This window comes from Trachemys scripta, chromosome 2 (genome assembly GCF_013100865.1).
Source record: "Trachemys scripta elegans isolate TJP31775 chromosome 2, CAS_Tse_1.0, whole genome shotgun sequence".
NCBI classification, from domain to species: domain Eukaryota; kingdom Metazoa; phylum Chordata; order Testudines; family Emydidae; genus Trachemys; species Trachemys scripta.
The window spans coordinates 231249633-231272051 of NC_048299.1; the positions used below are offsets into that span (position 1 = coordinate 231249633).

The 22419-nt window shown below is 40.8% G+C and overlaps 1 protein-coding gene across 3 annotated transcripts in view; it reads left to right on the plus strand.

Annotated features, from left to right (window-relative positions):
* The window catches only part of ZC2HC1A (zinc finger C2HC-type containing 1A), a 54298-nt gene that overhangs the window by 17531 nt on the left and 14348 nt on the right, over nucleotides 1-22419 (plus strand). For all 3 annotated transcript variants that reach the window (XM_034763163.1, XM_034763164.1, XM_034763165.1), the window contains exons 2-7: nucleotides 4650-4726; nucleotides 5976-6092; nucleotides 7900-8041; nucleotides 9576-9724; nucleotides 11087-11183; nucleotides 12161-12269. In XM_034763163.1, coding sequence (XP_034619054.1) covers nucleotides 4650-4726; nucleotides 5976-6092; nucleotides 7900-8041; nucleotides 9576-9724; nucleotides 11087-11183; nucleotides 12161-12269 — 691 coding nt within the window. The remainder of the gene's footprint in view (nucleotides 1-4649; nucleotides 4727-5975; nucleotides 6093-7899; nucleotides 8042-9575; nucleotides 9725-11086; nucleotides 11184-12160; nucleotides 12270-22419) is intronic.

Sequence of the window (22419 nt, forward strand, 5' to 3'; positions counted from 1 at the left end):
TTGGAATGGATATGAGCAACACATCTCGAAGAACAACAGTTACAAAGGTGAGTAACTGTTTTATCTCTTGTGCTCTCAAAGGGTATGTCTGCACCACTGTTTAAGACTGGGTGTGAGCCCAGGCTCAAGCCAAAACCCTGTTGTGTCCACAATACAATTGTACTAACCTAGGGCTCGAACCCAGCATCCCAGGTCCCAGCAGGGTCTGATACCCATGTTAAACTGGGACCTAGGGTTTCCTGTATACTCTCAGCCATGGCTTGCCTCAGGTCCCAGGAGTTGTCCACAGTTTCTGGCAGCAAAGTAGCTGCAGGCAGCTAGTGCAGCTGGTTGGAAGTGCCATTAGTTTCTGGTCGAGCCCATTCCCCCTTCCTGCTCTTTCTGCAGCAGCAGCTCCTGCTGCTCCTCACTGCTGCGTGGCGCTTGCCCAGAACAAGGAGCAAAGTAGCTAGGTGGGAGGCAGTTCCTGGCTGCTGGGGTGTTGGGGGTTATCCCTCCCCGGGCAGGGCTGAGCCAAGAACTCAGGTGCTCCTTATGGGCATCTGAGTCCCATCAATAGCACTGCCGTAGTTAGGAAACAGGGGGGGGGAAGGCAGTAGAGTTTTCCCCACAATGCACCATGTTCCTAGGGCTAGAGTGTCAACATGGGGGTGATGCTAGGCACTCTGGGATACAGTTACTTTGACTTGGGTCTGTGCACTTCAGTGTGAATGCCAGAGCCCTAGGTTTGAGCATAGGTCAGAAAATTCTTATCCTAGGCTTAAAAGTGCAGTGCAGATGCTTGGGTCCAGATTTCCATGACATAGGTCAGCTGACTTGAGTCCCACTAACCCTTGGCTTACATTGGGTAGACATAGCTGAAGGGACTAGCAGCCAGGATACATTGAGGAAGAAGCCGTCTGATTTGAATGCAGAGGGGATGAGCCAGACTGAGGAAGAAATTGCCTGGTCTGCCGGGACAAAGTCGCCTGGAGCGTGTTCCATCATTCTCTTGAGGTGGCATGTGTGCGATTCTGTCAGCACACAGGAACTGTGAGGAAGTGGTTTTACTCCTTTTCCTGGGGGAAAGCCACACTCACATTTGGCACTCTTGATGGCAATTTCAGCAAAGAGGCTAAGGAGTACACTGGAATGTGGAGCCAACTACTTTCTCACAATTCCCTTTTGGTCATGGTTGAAGCACCTTGGCAGGTGATATGAGGAAATCTGAACTGTGACTAAACAGAGGACTTCAATGTTTTCTGCTGTCAATTAGATTAATTCACTAAATTAAAAATCAAAGGGAAATGAGGCTTGTATTTTCCATATTATTGATTGTCAGATTCTGGGGAATAGAGAAAAACCTATATAAAAATGGCTTAGCTGCCTAGCTCAATGTGAAAAATGACAAAGGCTGATCAAATCATCTAGACTGCATATGAGTAAGTAATGCACATGTTTAAATGTTTGCAGGATCAGGCCCTTAGAAAATTGACTAAAATGGTTTGATTGATTGATGTGAGGACAATTTTCATCTGGTTTGCAAGAGTATTTTTTAATCAAAATCAAGCATCCTAGTTACTGTTGCCGTTTAAGTGTTATCTGATGGGAGTACCATGCTACTGCGTGGCATTTGAGTGATTGTGCTGAAATGCAATTATATATTTTTTAAATGATGGAAAAGGAAGTTTGATTATGACTTATGTCATTAAATATATCTCAAGATTACTGTCAAAATTAGTTTTACAATAGGAAATGTGGGTCACATTATGCCGTGATAAAGGACCTGCTCATGCACGGTGCTCAAAAATATTGTTTCTTTCCAAAAAGTGGCAAAAATGAATGAGCTAAAAATGTGAAATATAGAATCATAGGCATGCAGGACTGAAAGGGGCCTCAGTAGGTCATCTAGTCCAGTCCCTTGCACTGAGGCAGGACTAAGTGATATCGAGACCTTCCTTGACAGGTGTTTGTCTAATATGTTCTTAAAAGCCTCCAATGATGCAGATTCCACAACCTCCCTAAGTAATTTGTTCCCTTACCCCTGTACACACCCCCACCAGGGGTAAGAAGGGCACGACCCTGAAAATGTTGAGGCCCACGTAGAATGTCTGGAACTTTCCCTGTTAGTTTAAAAAATAGCATTTTTGTTTTCTGGGTTATTTTTGTCAGAAGAAATTGCTCTTGGGAAATATTTTTGTTAGTTGGCTGTCTACCAACAGCAGCAGTGAAATGTTAAGAATGCTGTAAAGAAATTCACTACTACAGATTCTACAGCTCCAATGAGGACTAATTGGTGTTCATTCTGTAGAACGATGTTATCATTTTGCCATGGGCTTGTAACAATACTTCTAGATTCACTGAGTGTGTCCAACCTAGTCTGTTATTTTTAATGGTGAATTCGAGTACCAATTTATGGTGAGTAGTTGGTTACTGTAAAGTATTTGTTCTGCTGTTGGGAAATGTGGGGGAGAATGAGTGGCTCAGGGGATTGGTAAGGGAAGACACACGATGACTTCAGTTTTACTGATTCTTACTTGTTCCTGCTGACTTATGCAGGAAAAAATGCTGGTTTTACTCCTTTTCCTGGGGTATTTATTTATTGGATGCCACAAAAGAAGGAAATGTGGGCCGATTTCTTAATCATAGCTGCTGCCCAAATCTCTTTGTACAGAGTGTCTTTGTAGAGACGCACAACAGAAATTTCCCTTTGGTGGCATTCTTCACAAACAGGCATGTGAAAGCCGGAACCAAACTCACGTGGGATTATGGTTATGAAGCTGGAAGCATGCCAGAGACAGAGATCTCCTGTCAGTGTGGGTTTCAGAAGTGTGGGAAAAAAATATTATAGACAAAAATGGGAATGACTCCAGGTCATTCTCTTCTTTAGGTTTTGTCTAATGGAGATTCAGTCCTGCCTGGAATATCATGCCAGCTGGAGGCTTCTGCCTTAGCCGGCTCTCCCAGTCGGCAGCATCGCGCGGTCGCACCTACGCCAACCTACCCCTTGCTCCCAGGGCTCATGAAGCCTGGACAGTAGTAAGGAGCAGTTCAACTGTAGGCTGAGCAAGTGCATAATGGTGGTAGAATGTGCCTTTGGACGTTTAAAAGCTCGCTGGTGCAGTTTACTGACTCAGACCTCAGCGAAACCAATATTCCCATCATTATTACTACTTGCTGTATGCTCCACAATATCTGTGAGAGTGGCAGGGTGGGAGGTTGAGGCAAATCGCCTGGCTGTTGATTATGCGCAGCCAGACACAGGGCGGTTAGAAGAGCACAGCAGGGCGCAGTGTGCATCAGAGCTTTGAAAACCAGTTTCATGACTGGTCAGGCTAGGGTGTGAAAGTTCTGTTTGTTTCTCCTTGATGAAAACCTGCCCCCTTGGTTCACTTTACTTCCCTGTAAGCCAACCGCCCTTCCCTCCCGCCTTTGATCACCGCTTGCAGAGGCAATAAAGTCATTGTTGTTTCAAATTCATGCATTCTTTATTACTTCATCACACAAATGGGGGGATAACTGCTAAGGTAGCCCGGGAGGGGTGGGGGAGGAGGGAAGCACAGGGGTGGGGTAGTGATGGGGCACCCCCTAGAATTGCATGCAGTTCATCATAGAAGTGGCATGTCTGGAGCTCTGACTCGGAGCGGCCGTTTGCCTCTCTGGTTCTTTGGTAGGCTTCACTGCTGCGGGTCCCTGTTATAACCTCTGTCCTTCATGCCCTTGGAGATTTTTTCAAATATTCCAGCATTTCATTTTTTGGAATGGAGTTCGGATAGCACGGATTCATCTCCCCATAAAGTGATCAGATGCAGTACCTCCCATTCGGTCCATGCTGGAGCTCTTTTGCGATTCTGGGACTCCATGGTCACCTGTGCTGATGAGCTCTGCATGGTCACCTGTGCTGATCAGCTCGCTATGCTGGCCAAACAGGAAATGAAATTCAAAAGTTCGTGGGGCTTTTCCTGTCTACCTGGCCAGTGCATCTGAGTTGAGAGTGCTGTCCAGAGCAGTCAGAGAGGAGCACTCTGGGATAGCTCCCGGAGTCCAACCGTCGAATTGCATCCACACTACCCCAAATTTGACCCAGCAGGGTCAATTTCAGTGCTAATCCCCTCGTCGGGGAGGAGTACAGAAATCAATTTTAAGAGCTCTTTAAGTTGACAAAAATGGCTTCGTCGTGTGGACGGGTGCAGGGTTAAATTGATCTAACGCTGCTAACTTTGACCTAAACTCGTAGCGTAGACCAGGACTTTGGCAATTTTCCCATTGGCTTTCATAGTTTCCCCTACTGATACAATGGATAAAGTGATACTGTAAATCCAGACACCAAACCTCCTTTTTATTAAAGAGCAATGAAGCGAACTAGTGTTCTGACTTAAAATCTCTGTATGTTTGTAGCTTGCTTTCTTTAGTTTCAGCTATTGGATTGCCAAAAAGAAAAATAAATTCAAAATATTTGTCTTGTAATTATAGTATTCTCAACTATTTCTCGACAGTATTTCAGATGGAGATGTTTTTGTATAATGAAAATGTTGCTAAGTATATAAGGTCAGCAAGGTCAGGAAATACTTGGTGGAAGATAAGATTTTTACATAACTAAAGTTGGCAAAAGGTTGAAAAATTCAGTTTGCTTATAATAAATATGCATGTTTTATTTTTATTTTTGTTAGAAAATGATATTATAGTGCCAGCTGGAGATTTATTACCATGCAAGATTTGTGGAAGGACATTCTTTCCAGCAGCACTGGTGAGTAACGTGATGATATTTTCTATTTGCTTTTGGAATGGGTATATCAATCTGAGAACCCTGTGCTGATACCTCTGACCTGGTCAGTGCAGCGAAGCATCTCAGTTTAAATTTTCAAACGTTACTAATGATATTGAGTTCCTGTTTTTTTAGCGTGCCCAGCTTGAAACACCTTAAAGGAATCTGATTTTCAGAGTGCAGTGCCCAGCACTTTGTGAAAATCAGGCCTCTTTAAAGGCACTTATAATTACTACTCACTTCTGAAAATGTTATAGCAGTCTCGGATGATGACCTAGCACATGTTCGTTTTAAGAACACTTTCACAGCAAATTTGACAAAAGGCAAAGAAGGTACCAAATGTGAGATTTTTAAAGATAGCTACAGCACTGGACCCAAGGTTTAAGAATCTGAAGTGCCTTTCAAAATCTGAGAGGGACATGGCGTGGACCATGCTTTCAGAAGTCTTAAAAGAGCAACACTCCGCTGCAGAAACTACAGAACAAAAATGAAAACCAAACTCTTTTGGTGATATCTGACTCAGATGACGAAAATGAGCATGCATCGGTCCGCTCTGGTTTGAATTGTTATTGAGCAGAATGGTGCTTGAAGCATGAAGGGACAAATGAATCTTGAGCGCATCTGGCATGTAAATGTCTTGTAACACCGACTACAACAGTGCCATGCGAACACCTGTTCTCACTTTCGGGTGCCATTGTAAGCAAGAAGTAGGCAGCATTATTTCCTGCAAACTTGTTTGTCTGAGTGATTGGCTGAAGTAGGAATGAGTGGACTTGTAGGCTCTAAAGTTTTACATTGTTTTATTTTTGAATGCCGTTTTTTTTACATAGTTCTACATTTGTAATTTCAAAGTTCATGATAAAGAGATTGCACTACAGTATTGTATTAGGTGAATTGAAAAATACTATTTCTTTTGTTTTTTACAATGCAGATATTTTTAATAAAAATAACGTTACACTTTGTATTCTGTGTTGAAATCAATATATTTGAAAATGTAGAAAGCATCAACAATATTTAAATAAATGGTATTGTATTATTGTTTAATAGCGCCATTAATTGTGATTATTTTTTTTAATCACACGATTAATCGCAATACATTTTTTAATCGCTTGACAACCCTAGTTACTTTTTGTTTGGTGATTGAAATAGCTGATAAGGAAGAACTTCATGTTGTTCTGTATCCAAATATAAATATTGCATACAATAGATTTTTTTCCTCTTTTTCTTACAGAAAAAGCATACACCTATTTGCCAAAAAACTGCTACTAAGAGAAGGAAGACATTTGATTCCAGCAGACAGAGAGCAGAAGGAACTGATATTTCCACAGTAAAACCTCTAAAGCCACGGGTAGGTAAATAACCTTTTGAATATTATCATTTTTGACAAAATACCATACACGTGCATGTATTATGTGGTTAATTCATTGCTTATGTGCAAGGAATGCCAGTGCTGTATATGGTAAACATAGCTAAAACGTGCAGTTAGATCAAGAGAGCAGTAATAATTTTAAGGTCCACTATCTTGCAAAAAATTGAAATTTAGATAGAAACAGACCTAGCTTTCCAGTGATATAAAGTAGTAACCTGTGTCATTTAATAAGACATTGGCTACTAAAATCATATTGTGATCAAATATAGGAAGAAAAAGGTTGTAATCAGAATGACATCATTCTGAAATCTGAAGGACCAGTACAAATGTTTTGAAGATTGGTATACTATTCAAAGTGCAACAGCCTGTCCAGTTTCCCTCTGGATGGCCATGATTGGACTAACCACTGGGTCCTACATGCGTCTAAGCTAACTGGGTCTGAACCCTACCTTAAGATGTGGGGACTCTGTAATCCAGCTGCCCCAGACTCTGGAACCAGTGCCTCAGAGTTCCACCTAACTGTAGGTATAAACCTTTCAGGGATAAGATTGCAGGAAAGCCAGGAACACTGGCTTAGCCAAGTCACTTTTCTCTTTAAAAGCACTAGAAAATTACAAATCTTTAAAAAAATAAAGTCCTGAGGTGCATCCCTGCTCTGATCTCCCCCTTCTACAAGTCCTGTCAGTGTTTGAGGTTAGGCTGCATCCCTCCTGCCTTCTCAGTGGATGTCCCCTCTTAAATACAGTCTCTCTACTTTCGCCATGTTCTCTGCTGGACAGCTGAAGATCTACTAGCTTTGCTGATGCTCCTGTGTAGAAAATCCATTGTTCCATGGAGTTGGACCAGCAGTTGAGACACAATTAAAATTGCTGCCCTAGATTGCTCTGTGATGGCTTCTCAGTGACAGTCGTTGAACAAGATGACAGCACCTTTCCTGGGCAGGTTACATCATAATAGACTTGCCTTGGGGAAAGTTACACATGTGTTTAGCACATAACACATAATAGAACAGGGGTGGCCAAACTTACTGGGCCGCCGAGCTGCATACAACAATCTTCAGAAATTCGAAAGCTGGAGCACACCTGCTGGGAGCCAGGGCTTGGACTTTCAGCCCCACTCCTGCTGAAGCCCTGAGCCCCAGCATGTGCACCCCACAGGGCTGAAGCCCTGAAAGCCTCCTCCCCTCTGGACAGAAGCTCCTACCCTACCACACTAATGCAAGGCAGAGATCCCGAGTTCCCTCCCACCCCAGCTGGTAGGTGGAGAATGCGGGGGCGGAGAGGGCTTGCGAGCCACACTTGAATGGTAAAAGAGCCGCATGTGGCTCGTGAGCCACAGTTTGGCCACCCCTGAAATAGAAGTTACAGTATAAAATGGAGTTCATAGGTTGCTGCAGACATATTCCACTATGTCACACTAAGCATTGGTTCTGGACTAGGATCAGAGAGAAAAAGAGTATCAGAGATCAAGTTTTCAGGAAATACTAATCATGTTGCTGATAAAAGTAGTTGCTCTTTATATTTCTGACACAAAATCTTTTGCCATCCTTGTGCTGAGACTGAATATCCAAGTTTCTCTTTTTCTTTTTCTTTTTTTTTTGGTCTAAGGCATTAGCCATACTCTTCTTTGCAAACTCTGAGAGCTATTTGTCTTCTTTAGCTTTAGGGTCAGTCAGGATTTTAAATATAATGGTATTAAATATTGCATAATAAAAGCAGAAATGTATTTATTGTAAAATGAAAGAACCCAAAACCCATAATGTTTTTTTTTTCTGTTGGCTTCTTAGCCAGAACCCCCCAAAAAACAGTCCAACTGGAGACGAAAGCATGAGGAGTTTATAGCAACTATACGAGCAGCCAAAGGACTAGATCAAACTCTGAAAGAGGGTGGAAAACTTCCTCCCCCTCCTCCACCTTCATATGATCCAGGTATGTGAAATGGTGAAGTGCTGTAGATGTTTGTAAAGAATTTTGATATATTGTATGTGTTGAATTGATAAGGAATATATTGGAATAAAATGTTCATGAATGCGTACAGAGAACTGTCATCTGATAACAGCTAAGCAGCTGATGAGTTGTGGTTACTTATTCTGACTGGCTAAGAATTGTTTGTCCTATTATTTTTGTTATCCCATTTTCTCTGATTTTTTTTTTTCACTTTTAACACATGTATGTCAAAGTGTTATTGAACAATCTGGCAGTTGGCTAAGGAGCTGAGAGAAATATGTAACTTTTATGAGATTAGTCAGGTTTTTGTTTCCTTTTTTTGGAAAAGGAAATCTTCCATTAAAAAGCAGGCCCCCCCTTACAAAATATGAGAATCATGCTGAGGGTCATACATAGATCTCACGCTGTTGTGCCTTTTTTTTTTCTTTTTCTGATAGCTACCTATAGTCAAGTGAAGACTTCACATTTATCTGATAATATATGTCTATGTCCCAAGATTTGGACTGACATATACTCTTCTGGACTACTGTGCCAAATTTAAAGTCAAGAAAACTAATTAACGTTATGGATAATGTACATCTTGTTTGAAATTGAGGTCATGCAGAATATCACTGGTATCGTCCTGTACTAGTGTTTCCTCCTGTTGAATGCTCACTTTGACTGACTGTGTCCACAAATAGGTTTTGTTGTGGTCCCTTCAGCAAGCCAGTGAACAATTGCCTGATGGGGCTGATGAAGCATTTTTATTTGAGCTATTTATTTGTAGCTGCATCAGATCTGGGGTGTGCTTTGCTGCGTATGTTTATGTCTGCTTGTTTTGATTAAGTAACATGTCGAAAACCTGCATTCAACCACTGGAATGCTACAGGACAATGAGAACTGTATTCCTCGTAGCCAGGTGGCTTGGTTGTTAAAAATGGAACATAGAAGCCAGGATTGTCTTTCATTGTTATAAATTTTAGCGTAGTTCTTCCTAGCTTTTGCAAAGTTAATAAAAATTGTTCATCTTGTAAAGTAAGAGAGACTGTAGTCATAAAGTTCATCCTGAATTACAACACGCCCACAAATTAGCCTGTTTAAGAATGCCTCTCATGTGAGCTAAATTTTCCCCTTTATTCAGTTTCCCCTGTTCCAGATGTGACCTCATTTTTTAGTATTGCCTTCAATATGCACGATGGATTGTTCACTTGCCTGAAAAGTATCAGTGAAAATTTGAAATTGCTGCTGTTATCTTTTGGGACTTAAGTAGTAAAGTTTTTGAAAATTTATTTCAAATCCCAACCATAACTAAGGTCCTTCAAATGCAAAGGGCCCTAGTGGCTGCAGGGCAGCTGTAGACATGATATATCTTGAATTTTAATTGGGCTTTTGACACAATCTTGTAGGACATTCTGATAAGCAAACTAGAGAAATATAGTCTAGAAGAAATTAAGGTGGGTGCACAATTGCCTGAAAGACCAGTCATTGTTCATGTCCCCTTTTTCAAGTTAAGGTGCTTTTTTTGTTTTGTTTTAAGATTACATTCAATGCCCATATTGCCAGAGACGATTTAATGAAAATGCAGCTGACAGGCACATCAATTTCTGCAAGGAACAGGCAGCACGTATTAGTAATAAAGCAAAATTGGCTGCTGATGCAAAAGGGAAGCTGCCTGCTCGAACACAGGTGAAGTATAATACTTTCTTTGACTGCTGATTTCTTTTATGTCTTTGTTAAGCCAAGTCAGTTAATCATTTTAGGTGTATCACAAAATGCCTTATAGAGTTAAATAATACAAGTCCAGAATAACATAGCTGTGGGAGAGAGAAATCAAGAGGCACAGACAAGGGGAAAGTTTTGGTTTTTGGGTGAGAGTTAATCAGGTGTAGAGATGCAAGAAGACTTTCCCAGATGATAGGAGTCAGAGAAAAGAAAGCTCTCTCATAAATATAGGTGGAGATTATGAGAAATGGCAGAGAAGTAGTTCTCCAGACTTCTGCATATACAAATTACTGAAGGTTCATGGCGGCATTAGGATGATGAGTACAGAGAGGCAAAGTTTGTAAACTAGGTTGAAACAAGTTCATAGAACATCATAAAAACAAGAAATGCAATTTGAACTGGATTCCGAAACAACTGGGGAGCAAGTGAAGATACTAGAGAATGACAGTTATGGCTCTGCTTCATGGGACATATGAGAAGTTGGACAGCAGTATTTGGTATATCCATCGTCTGGGAGTTGCTCTTAGTTATTGGGAGGAGATGGAAGACCTAGATCAGCATTTTAATAGACACACAGTAAGGAAAGTAACTTACATATCCACGGTTGCCTAAATGATGGTAGGCAGATTTCTGGATATCAGAGATGTAGACGGAGAAGGAAAATGCTAATGGTCAAGATTGAGGCTAGGTTTACAGTACAGGAAGCAAATGGGAGATCAGAGTGTATGTATTATGTCTTGTTCCTTTCTATAGTACCCTCACCATGGTGGGTAGGTGCTTTAAGTTCAGAGGGTAAAATACGAAACAAACACAAACTAAAATAGTTAATAAAAAGCTAAATAAAATTAGTTAATCTTGCATTATGTCCTGAAGGTGACTAGGCTCCAAGTCTGTGCAGAAACTGGTCCAATGTCCAGCTGTGTGAATGGAGTTTGGAACAATGAAAAGAGGCTACTTTCCTGAGCACTCTCCTAAGAGGAAAATTTTAGTTGTGGGGTGATATTAGGGGTTATTAAAAGAGATGAGCAGTGGGAGATATTGGGGGGGTGGGGAGAGATACAATGGGATACAATTTAAAAGTTTCTACCAGTTAGAATGTTTTTAACCTTTTCTACAGTATTTTACATTATATGGATAGGAAATGTCTTTCAAACCGGTAGAAACAATTTCTTCAACCACTGTACCAGAAGCAATGCTGACTGATGGTAATTTCAGGAGCTGGGGTGGGAAGACAGGCTAACAATCTTTCACGTTACATTTAATTACTTGATTAAACAGCTAAATAATTAATTATGTTATAGTTGAGTTTTATGTCCATTGTTACAGTACAAGCCTGCTACAGTTAAAAAGGCACCTTCTGCAGGATCAACACCATCCTCATCACGCTTACCACAGCCAAGTAATGTTAGCAAAACTGTTGTAGGTATGAACTGGTATTTTGAATTATGCATCTACTTTCTAAATAACTGATTTCCAACTATGAAATCAAGATTGTATAATTTTAGTAGCTGTAAAGTTGTACAAGTGGTGCACACAGAGAAAGACAGGACATAAAAGCTTCTTATGGGGAACTCATAGAACTCAAACAGTAGCACACGAGTGAGTTAAATGGCGACTGGCTTTTACTTGCATACTATTTCCGGTTGCATTTCCTATTTTTTTGTAATCTCAGGCCTTTGGGTACATCTGTGATTGGCGCACATTACAATGTTTATTTATAAAGTTATTTACTCAACAAAAAATCAGTTAAAGTAAAGATTTAGTAAATGTCCTAAAATAGGGATTTCAGTCTCAGTTCATCAAGACGCTGTAGTTCATGCATATCTTTAATCATAGTTCTAGTGAGGTCCCTGGGACTTGCACATGTGGTTAAGTGCTTTGTTTAACTGGGACCTCTGTGTACTGATGAGTGCAACATTGTTTTTAATTTCAGCATTTGAAGTCAGATTTTTCTTTTGGTTAGTAAATTCTCTAATAAATTTGTAATATTTCTCTAATAAACACTGCATATACTAGTAAGAATTAAAAATACATGTATAGTACAGCAAATTCTGTAAACATTGGACCCTGTTCTAGTCACAAATAGGCATCTATCATTTATCTCTCTAAAATTCATTATTGCAGTTATGCTGGCCCTCTGCATTATAGAATTTTCTTTAAAATGCAGAACGCACCAACCCATGCCCCTTATTTTAGAATACAATAGACCTTATTGTCTCACTGGACTTCTGTGAATTTTCTAGGCAATTATTAATACTCTTGCTAATGCCGTTATATATTAAGAAATTATTTCTAAGTAGTTTTCTAATGATTCCAATGTGGGCCGTACATGTTATCATACAAGAATACTATTTTTGCATTGAGAGGCAAATTCTAATATTAGCTTCTTTATATCGTAAGGTACACCTACGAGTAAAGTGTTATCTACAGGTGGGCCTTCTGGAAGCAAAATTCAGACCTTATCTCCAGCTCATAAAAATTCAGTGAGCATGACAAGCCCACAAGCAGGGTAAGTCCACATTCATTTTGTAGTTAACGTTTGATTTGTCCCTGATGATAATTTTAAAGATGTTAGTTGTTCTCTATGCTCTCGATATAATTTAAACTAATTACAATTCTTTCTATTAATGATAGAGATGAAATGGGCCAATTTCATCCCTGATTTAACTCTATTGACTTTTCTGTGTATGAACCAAAGATGAATTTGGCATGGTATGTTTACATAACATGCTATGATTACAGTTTAGGAAGTGGTAAGTTTAAGGGCCATCAAGCTTGACAAATGCCTCCTTGCCTATGTAAAAGGGTTTGATGTTGAGAAAGCTTCGCTCCCCTATGGATCAGCTCAGTTCCCAATGATTTCCGTAGCGCCACCATCCTGACCTCCCTCAACCCAACTTCTCCTCCCCCATTCTGTGGCAGCCTTTCCTACTCCTTCCCTCCTCCAGCAGCTAACTTCGTGGCCTTACTCCTCTCTAGAGTGCTTCTGTCACAGCTTCATGCAGTTCAAGAAGCAGGGTAGCTGGTTTTTGATTATGCCTTAAGGGGAAGGATAAGCATGTACTGTTAGGAACATGATGAGGGAAGCAGGAAGAGATGTGTGCAAGAAAGAGATCAGAGGTAAAGCCAAAGAGATAAGTAGGGATACAAGAAAGGGTAAGAAAATAAGTGAGAATTAGAAACTGAAAACAGAAATATGAAGAGAAGAGAAGAAAGAAAGAAGGAAGTAGAAGGAGAAACAGAAAAGGAAGAAATGATGCCAAACTGTAAAGTTAGAAATTGTTGCATTTAGATTATTATTATTATTTGTATTACCATAGTGCTTAAAAGCCCCAGTCATGGACCAGGACCGCATTGTGCTTGGCACTGTAGAAACACAGAACAAAAAGATGGATCCCACCCCAAAGAGCTTACAATCTAAGAAATAAGATGAGACAGATGGATACAGACAGACGGAGGAGTACCAAGAAATACTGAGACCATATTGGTCAGCATGATAGGCAGTGGTATCTGCACACTAGTGGTCTAACTGTTGTCAAGTTTTTTTTGTAGGCATCATGGGAAAGGAAGGTTTTTAAGGATGGGCAACATGGGAGACAGCACGAAGGTGGTTGTTTGAATACTTAACAAGTGGGCAGAGAAGGCTGATATCTTAGGCAATCAGAGACAGGTCTTGACATTTTGATAGTAAATGAGAAATGACATACTTAGAATAGTTATCAATGGTTTGCTGTCAAACTGGGAGGGCATATCTAGTGCAGTCCTGCAGAATCAGTCGTTGGTCTGGTACTATTCAATATTTTAGTGTGGTTAGTTTCTGTTCTTTTTCTGTTCTTTTTATTATTATTATTTTTTAAAGAAGGGAGAGGCTACAGCATGTTTGTATTGTGAGGGGAAAGAGACAAAGGGGTTGTGATGGGAGAGAGGGGCAAAATAGAGGAGAGTGATGCATGGAAAGACTCAACAGTCATGGAAGAGGTGGGGAGAGAAAGCAGAGAGGAGGGGACTGAAAGCAGACGACAAGCCATCTAATGCTGATAGACTGGCAGTCATGGAAAGGCCGACTGACAGGACATGAGGTGGGGGGGAACACTGCTGAAAGAGACCAGGTGACCAGTTGGAGAGGGGGAACTCAGCAATGGGGAGATGAGAGAGAGAGAGAGTGCACCATGGTTGGTAAAAACCAAGTCAAGTGAATGGTCTTCTTGGGGACTGGAAGAATTGATCCAGGGCTGCAGGAGGAATGAAAAAGTTGAGGCAACAGCCATGGGCTGGGAGGGTGAGGAAATGTGCAGCTAAGGGGTCAGATGGGCCATCAACATGGAAGTTGAAGTCACTGAGGATGAATGTGGGAGATTGTGAGGAGGAAGAGAGAGAGCCAGGAGTTGAAATTATGGAGAGAGGCTGAACACAAGAATGGCCATACTGGGTCAGACCAAAGGTCCATCTAGCCCAGTATCCTATCTCCCAACAGTGGCCAATGCTAGGTGCCCCAGAGGGAATGAACAGAAGGGGTAATCAAGTGATTTATTCCCTGTCGCCCATCCCCAGCTGTTGAGAAGGAATTGGGTCAGTGATAGATGATGGCGGCATAGAGGAGGGAGATAAGAGGAGCCAGAGAAGTGATGTTCAGAAGAGGAAAAAGAGTGTGAAAGGGGAGGAGGAGGGTGTTGGAAGTGGCAGGAATGGGAGAGGAGAAACCCAGTATTCCCCCACAGTCTGATCCACATCAGGGAGTGTGTAACGAGGAGAGGGCAGTTGCATAGGCAGTACCAATCAAAGGGATCCAGGCCCCTTTGAGAGCCAGGAGCTGAAAGGAACAAGATATAAAGAGGTGGTGGATAGCTGTGATTATTTTAGAGGTGGAGTGGGCATTCCTGAGAGAGCAAGAGAAGGGGACCAGTGGATGGGGAACAAGGGGCCTAAGTCTGAGGATAGGAATGGTGGTATGCGGGGGTCAGACATAGTGCCAGGAATGAGTGTGGGAGATGGAGGGAGGGCCAGGGTTGGGGCAAATGTCACCAGAGGTGAGGAGGAGGATGCAGATATGGGACCTGAATTTGTGGTGGTGGGAGGAAGGAAGAAACTTGGGATGGAGAGGGGAATAGGAGTAGCAAGAGGTGGTGGGAACTGTAAAGGAGGGTGGGTAATGAGGGAGATGGAGCCAGTGTGGGGAGGGAGGAGGAGGAGGATAGATACTATGGTGCAGAAAAGTGGTATGATGAGTGGCAGATGGACAAGATTACAAAATAGAAACACCCACAGAAGGTATAATCTCAGCCTGGCTCTGAGTCCCTCTGTTTGCAATAATCCTCTGCTATGGGCAGAGCTTTCCAATTATAGTCTCTCTTGGTGATGAGGGAACAGGTCCAGGCGGTGATAGAGTGGCTATGATGGCTCCTGACTCAGCACTAAGCCCTAGCTGTCTGTCAAGGGGTCCCCTGCTGTGGGTAGAGCTCCCCAGTCAGTCTCAAATGGTGACATGGAGGTAGGTCTGACTCTTCCCTCTTTGGAATTCCCATATTGAACTAATTTCCTAGTTCATTTGCTCACTGAGCGGTTTCCTTCAATCTGTCTCTGCTTTAGAAAATGTAGTGGGGAAAGGAAGAAAATAAAGGAAAACATCTTCCATTTCCTCTTTTGATACTTAGGGCTTGTCTATACTTATGGCTAGATCGGCACTGCTGCGATTGATTCACCAGACCCTCTAAATTAATGGCAGTGCACTCTCCCATCGACTCCTGTACTCCAGCTCCCCGTGAAGAGCAAAGTAAGTTGGTGGGAGGGTGTCTCCCGTCGACACAGCACGGTGTAGACACTTCTGTAAGTCGACCTAAGTTATGTCAACTTCAGTTACATTACCGTAATATAGGTCGACTTACAGCTGTAGTGTAGACCAGCCCCCAGAAATTAAAGAACACCTGTATGGCCACTTCAAATGAGTGACTTAAGCAGCATCTTGCAGATGGCTTGGAGCAAACTTTATTGAGAGAATTGCATAAAGACTAGACGTTATTTTCAAGCAGTGAAATGAATTTTTATCTAAAGACACGTTTTTAAAGCAGAGCAATTTAAAACTTGCACAAATATGCAGTGGTATTCCTTCCAATTTACTATTCCTTCAGTTTTTAAAACTTTTAAATATAATTTTCAGAAATGTCATTTAGCCTGTGGCTTTCCTGTTGGTTCCTTATTTTTCTGCTCCTTCCATAATCTTTCTAACTGTGGTTTGGATATTCCTGTTTAAAGTTGATTTTTCTAAATAGTTTTAAGTTCTAAAAGCACATCTGTACGGCTGGTCTGCATGGAGGATAACAGTCTATTACTGCTACCAATTATTCTGTTAGTTTAAGAGGTGGAGGTCTGTTCTCTGGATCTAAAAGTCACAAACCTGCTGATAACCCTTATGGATGTCAATAAGATGTTCCTAGATGTACTTTGTTTTTACAGAACGTTTTTTAAACTTAAATTACACTGGAAAAATACTACATTAAAAGAACATTATTAAGGTTTACAAAGTCAAGCATTCAGAAATTAGGAAATGCTAGAATTAAGGTTGCCTTTATTTGGCCGACTTATGTGGACACTTTTTAATTGCATAATCCCATACTGTTTTTTTCCCCCACGGTTCCCTGCCTCATTCAGTACACAGGATAGACCTGATTTGGGCATAAACCAGGGTTATACAATGAAGGAGACTTCACTGTAGGACCCCTGCTTCATTTGTTGCAAAGGAAGGTGTGTAGGGAATGAGGCAGGGGATGGCAGAAAGAGAAAGGATGGGCTCGTGGTTGAGGCAGTTGAATGCCCCTTCTGAGAGCTTGATTCTTGATTCTATCTGCTAAATAGTTCCTGCGTGATGCTGGGTAAGTCACCGAAAGCAAATTTTTCACAGTTGGCCACTGATACTGTGTTCCTCGTTTTCTGGGTGCCCAACTTAAGACCCTGCAGATTGATTTGCAGAAGTGCTGAAGTACCCATAACAGCAGATGAAGTCAATAGCAGCTGTGCTTTGAAAATATAAAGGGCTATAAAAACGTTCCGTACTCTGAAAAATCAGGCTCTAGGCATCTCAAGTTGGGCACCCAAAATTAATGGACACCTTTGACAATTTTGGCCTTTATTCTCATTTTACAGATATGAAACAGGTACAGAGAGATTAATGTAGTTCTTTCTATGTAATATCCACATAAATCAGAACAGAGTATAATGAGAGAGTCTCTAATCATTAACATTCTGAAAGGGTAAATTAGAATAAAGTTTCTATCAAGATGAAACATTTTTCATATTAAAATATTTATTATTTAAAATATAACTAAATTGCATCCAGAAATATAGAAGAATAAATCCCTTTTAAAAATTCAAAAGGAGCTTTAAGACCTTCAAAAATTACCTTCATAAGGCCAAAGCATAAGAGTTTATTCTCTTATTTACTTTGTTACGGATAATTTACACAGTAAAAGAATGTTAGATACTTACCTTTAAGTATTCCATACTGCTGTGTGCTTTCATTATACCATACAAGATAAACAAGTTCAGGCATAGTTAGCACTATGGCAGGGGTCGGCAGCCTTTCAGCAGTGGTGTGCCAAGTCTTCATTTATTCACTCTAATTTAAGGTTTTGCGTGCCAGTGATACAATATAACATTTTAAAAAGGTCTCTCTCTATAATATATAACTAAACTATTGTTGTATGTAAAGTAAATAAGGTTTTTAAAATGTTGAAGAAGCTTCCTTTAAAATTAAATTAAAATGCAAATCTTATTAGTTTAGTGTGATCCTTGCCCTTGCTTTTTCTTGCTGAGTTTTCCAGTGTCTGGCACGTATTTGGATACTTTAAGCTGCACACAGGCTTCTGAGTGATCAGTGGTTAACTGGCTCCGAGAGGGACAGAGGACACATTTCATGTGTGAAAATACCTGTTCACACAGGTATGTGGATCCAAATGCTGAAAGCATTGCAAACACAATTTTCTTCAAACAGTTAAATTTCGCTGGCAGGGACATCCAGCAGGTCAGAATAGAGGCCCCATGATCTCTCTTGGTAGCTTTAAGTGCACTCCGCAGATCTCCAAACTTTGATGCCCACAATTCTGAGCTTTTTAACTGAATGAGCTGCATTTCGAAATCTTCAACACCCATCCCCTGAAATACAGACAAATCCAAGTCGCTTTCGTTGAACTTTTCAGGCTTAATTAGAAAAGCAAGCATTGGGCCAAATTGCTGGAAATCTTGAAATCTGTCAGAAAATTCTGATTCCAGTTCTTGCATGTACATTCCAATCTCATCGACACTGACAATGCAACGTGTCAATAGTTCTTTTATGTGTTGGAAGTAGCGGAAAGTCGAAGTTCGAATATCCCAAGAAAAAACTGCTAGTTTTACAACAAATGCCTTCTGGGTTTCATAAAGATCCAGAACCATTTGTCGTGGCTTGATTTTTACTTACACTTAATCATTTAAAAACAGTGCTTTGTTTCTCATATCCTGCCACTGCCTTTTTGATCGATTCAGTCTTGTCTCCTTCGTCAAGAAAGGTTTTCTCATGTTTCGTTTGAAAATGTCGTCAAACACTTGATGTGCAACAAACAACACTTTCACAACAGAAAGCACAAACAATACGGTCCTTCTTTTGAATAAATCCAAATGTGTCTGTCCAAGAAGGCTGAAATGAACAGACATCTAACTTTGCTTTCTTAGGAGCTGACATTTTGTCAAATGTACCCCTCAACTTACAGTGGGGGGAAAAAATTACGACAGACAGCACAACATCAAACGCAATGCGCTGTTCCATGTGACGAGATAGTGATGTAAGCAGCAAATCAGGACTTAAAAATATCCCAGTACAGTGGTGCTGGAACAATTTTTAAGGGGGAGGTGCTGAGCTGTGCCCCCTCTTGCCCCTGTCTGCACCCCTCCCTGTCCCAGGCTTGGGCCAGTGGGCCACAGCTGGGGGCGGCTGTAGAGTCCCGGACTGAGGCCAGGAGCAGAGCCCCCAGGATCGGTGGCTGGGACCCAGGGCTGGCAGCGGGCTGAGTGGAACTGGCAAACAGGACCCCGAGTGGCAGGGGCCAGCATCCAGGACCCTAGGATGGCACTCACAATCATCTCACATGCCGCAGGTTGCTGACCCCTGCACTAGGGTGTCAGACCTCCAAGTAATATGCTGCAGGAAGTGTCACTTTTCCCTCTGAGTCAATACTGAACCAATTATTGAGCATGGAGTTGTGGGACAGTGTGCTGTTTGAAGTAATATATTTCAAGTGAAACATAAAACTAAGGTCTGAATCACTTTTAGGCATTAAAGCATTAAAGAGTCCACACAGTTTTCATGAAAATAAGCAGATGAACCCCAATGTCCTGGCCATATTCCAACTTGAATAATTGTATTCACTCTAACTAAATCATGCCTGAATTTTCAACTAAATACAGTGTTCTTCACATCCTATGATAAACTGTGGAATAGTGTTTCTGTATACTATTAAACAACTGACATCTTCCATTTCTGTGTTAAAGTGGTCCCATACCTGTTACAAAGATGGTGTGAGGCTTAATTGATTCACAATTATAAAGTGCTTTGAGGTCCTCAGATGAAAGATACAGAAATGCAATGTATTATTTGTAGTCCTGACAATATACCTCTCACTACTAGAATTAGAGTAGGTATTTTGTGTGGTGGAGGGAAGGAAGCACAGATATCTATGCACGGATAGCTAAAACTAGGAGAATCTACTAGCAGTTAAAAGTAAAACCATAATAATGTAGATTTACTTTTGCCCTCTAGGTGGCACTCCTTCACTGCTGCATGAGACTATTGTTAAAAAGAATTGCTATTCAGATAAGGCCATTAACCACAACTGTTTTAAAGGCGATTTCTAAATGCACTGTTCCTTTTACATAATTTTGTAATAAGAAAATTCTGTAGCTCCATTTTATGTTGTAATTCTAAACTGCAGAGTAAAAAGAGGTGGTTAGAGGCAAAAAGGCATTCTTTAAAAATTGGAAATCAGATCCTTCTGAGGATAATAGGGAGCATAAACTCTGGCAAGTCAAGTGTAAAAATATAATAAGGAAAGCCGAGAAAGAATTTTAAGAGCAACTAGCTAAAACCAAAAAACGAACAGCAATTACTTTTAAATATATCAGAAGCAGGGAGCCTGCCAAACAGTCAGTGAGGCAACTGGACAACTGAGGTGCTAAAGGAGTACTCAAAGAAGACAGACCCATTGCAGAGAAGCCAGATAAATTCTTTGCATCCGTCTTTACAGCTGAGGATACAGAGGAGACACCCACACCCAACCCATTATTTTTTAGGAGGAGGAACTGTCCCAGATTGAAATGTGAGTAGAGGAGGATTTGGAACACATGAATAAATTACTTAGCAGTAAGTAACCAGGACCAGGTGGTATTCAACCAAGAGTTCTGAAGAACTCAAATATGAAACTGCAGAACTACTAATTGTGGTATCAAGTATCAGAGGGGTAGCTGTGTTAGTCTGAATCTGTAAAAAGCAACAGATGGTCCTGTGGCACCTTTAAGACTAACAGAAGTATTGGGAGCATAAGCTTTCGTGGGTAAGAACCTCACTTCTTCAGATGCAAGTCTGAAGTCTTGCATCTGAAGAAGTGAGGTTCTTACCCACGAAAACTTATGCTCCCAATACTTCTGTTGTCTTAAAGGTGCCACAGAACCCTCTGTTGCTTTTAACTGTGGTATGTAACCTACCACTTAAATCAGTTTCTGTACCAGATGACTGGAGGGTAGCTAATGTAGTGCAAATTTTTAAAAAGGCTCCAGAGTCAATCCTGTCAATTACAGACCGGTAAACCTAACTTCAGACCAGTCAAATTGATTGAAACCACAGTAAAGACCAAATTTTCAGATGCAAAGATGAACATGATGTGTTGGGGAAGAGTCAGTGTGATTTTTCTAAAGGGAAATGCCAATCTAAAGCCTTTGACAAGGTCCCTCAACAAGGGCTCTTAAGCAAATTAAAGGGATAAGAGAAAAGGTCCCCTCATGGATCAGTACTTGGTTAAAAGATAGGAAACAAAGAGCATGAATAAATGGTTAGTTTTTACAATGGAGACAGGTAAATAATGTGGTAGCAGCAGACAGGTTCATATTTGGATAGTGAATCAGGCTAATGAGGCTGCAAGTTAGTTCCAGTGCACACTGGGAAGGAGCTCTAAATAGTGGTATATTATGTCAATTTCTTCATTTTAGGGGAGGAGGAGATTCCTGGTAAGATGTCTGGAATACTCAGATCTCCAGTAGAGCAAACTCCATTGGTTCCAGAGTTTTATTCCACCTCAGGGCTCAAATGCTAAGTCTTGCATGACAAGACATGATACCAGACGTGTGGGTGGCCAGCCAGTGGTTAGCTTATTTTACTGCACAATAAACTTTTACTGGATTTGTGAACCGGGGTTGGAAAATGAAATGGTGATAGGATTAAAGTTTATTATGTACATAAAATTAGAGCTGAGTAGGAAGCGGTTTTCCCATTCCATGAGAATTTTTGAGACTTCAAATATTTTTCACGTCCCAAATCAGAACAAAAGGTTAAAATCTCAGTAATAGTCATGAACCAATCCTCTCCTTCCCCCACTCTGCCCCCCGCAATTTCTGATATGGTCAGTAGAAACATCTCATTTAGATAATTTTGAAACATTTAATGTTGATTTCAAGCTTTTTTTATTGTTTTTACCTTTTTTTTTTTTTACTATACATTCACTTTGATTATGAAACCAAAATTTGTTTCTGCCTAAGAAATGAAACTTTTTCGTTTAGAAAATGTCCAAACAGGGTATTTCAATAGCTTGGACATTTTTTCCAAATATCTTTCAGATTGGGAAATTCTTCAAATTGATCCTTTCCGGCAAAGGGTTTCACTTTTGTCAAATTGGCATTTGCTGACCAAAAAAGTGTTATCAAAAACATCTGATTAGCTCTATTTAGCATTTCCATTTTATAATGGTAAAAGGCAGGTCTTTTCGAGGTCATGCCTTACGTTAACAATAACGCTGTTTGTTGTGACTAAAGTTTACTTGTGTGCTGATTCTGAAGACCTATCCAGTCCCAGAAATGCCTTCACAAGCAGTTCTGCCAGTCTTTTTAAAATCCCTTTGTTTCTGCCAGCTATTTTAGTTCGTCTTTAAAATACATTTATACACAATTCTTACACAGCTGTAATTCTCTATTGAAGACTGCTTAAATCAAGGGTTCTCAAACTGGGGGTCGGGACCCGTCGGGGTCGTGAGGTCATTACATGGGGGGTTGCGAGCTGTCAGCCTCCACCCCAAACCCCGCTTTGCCTCCAGCAGTTATAATAGTGTTAAATAAATATATAAAAAAAGTGTTTTTAATTTATAAAGGGGGTCACACTCAGAGGCTTGCTATGTGAAAGGGGTCACCAGTAAAAAAATTTTGAGAGCCACTGGCTTAAACGCATACACTTCCTGATCAGTTCCACACCTCCAAACATCATCTTTCTGACTGTGCTGGCCTCAGGTTCCCACCAACAAATTAAAGGGCTCAATCAGCTTGGATTTTTAAGGTCAGCTATATTGCCATGGCAACTGTATTTAGTATTGTTAATCTGTTATTTATTGTATAGCCGTTTATACTGACACTCTGTTGAGGTAGTGTGAGTTTCA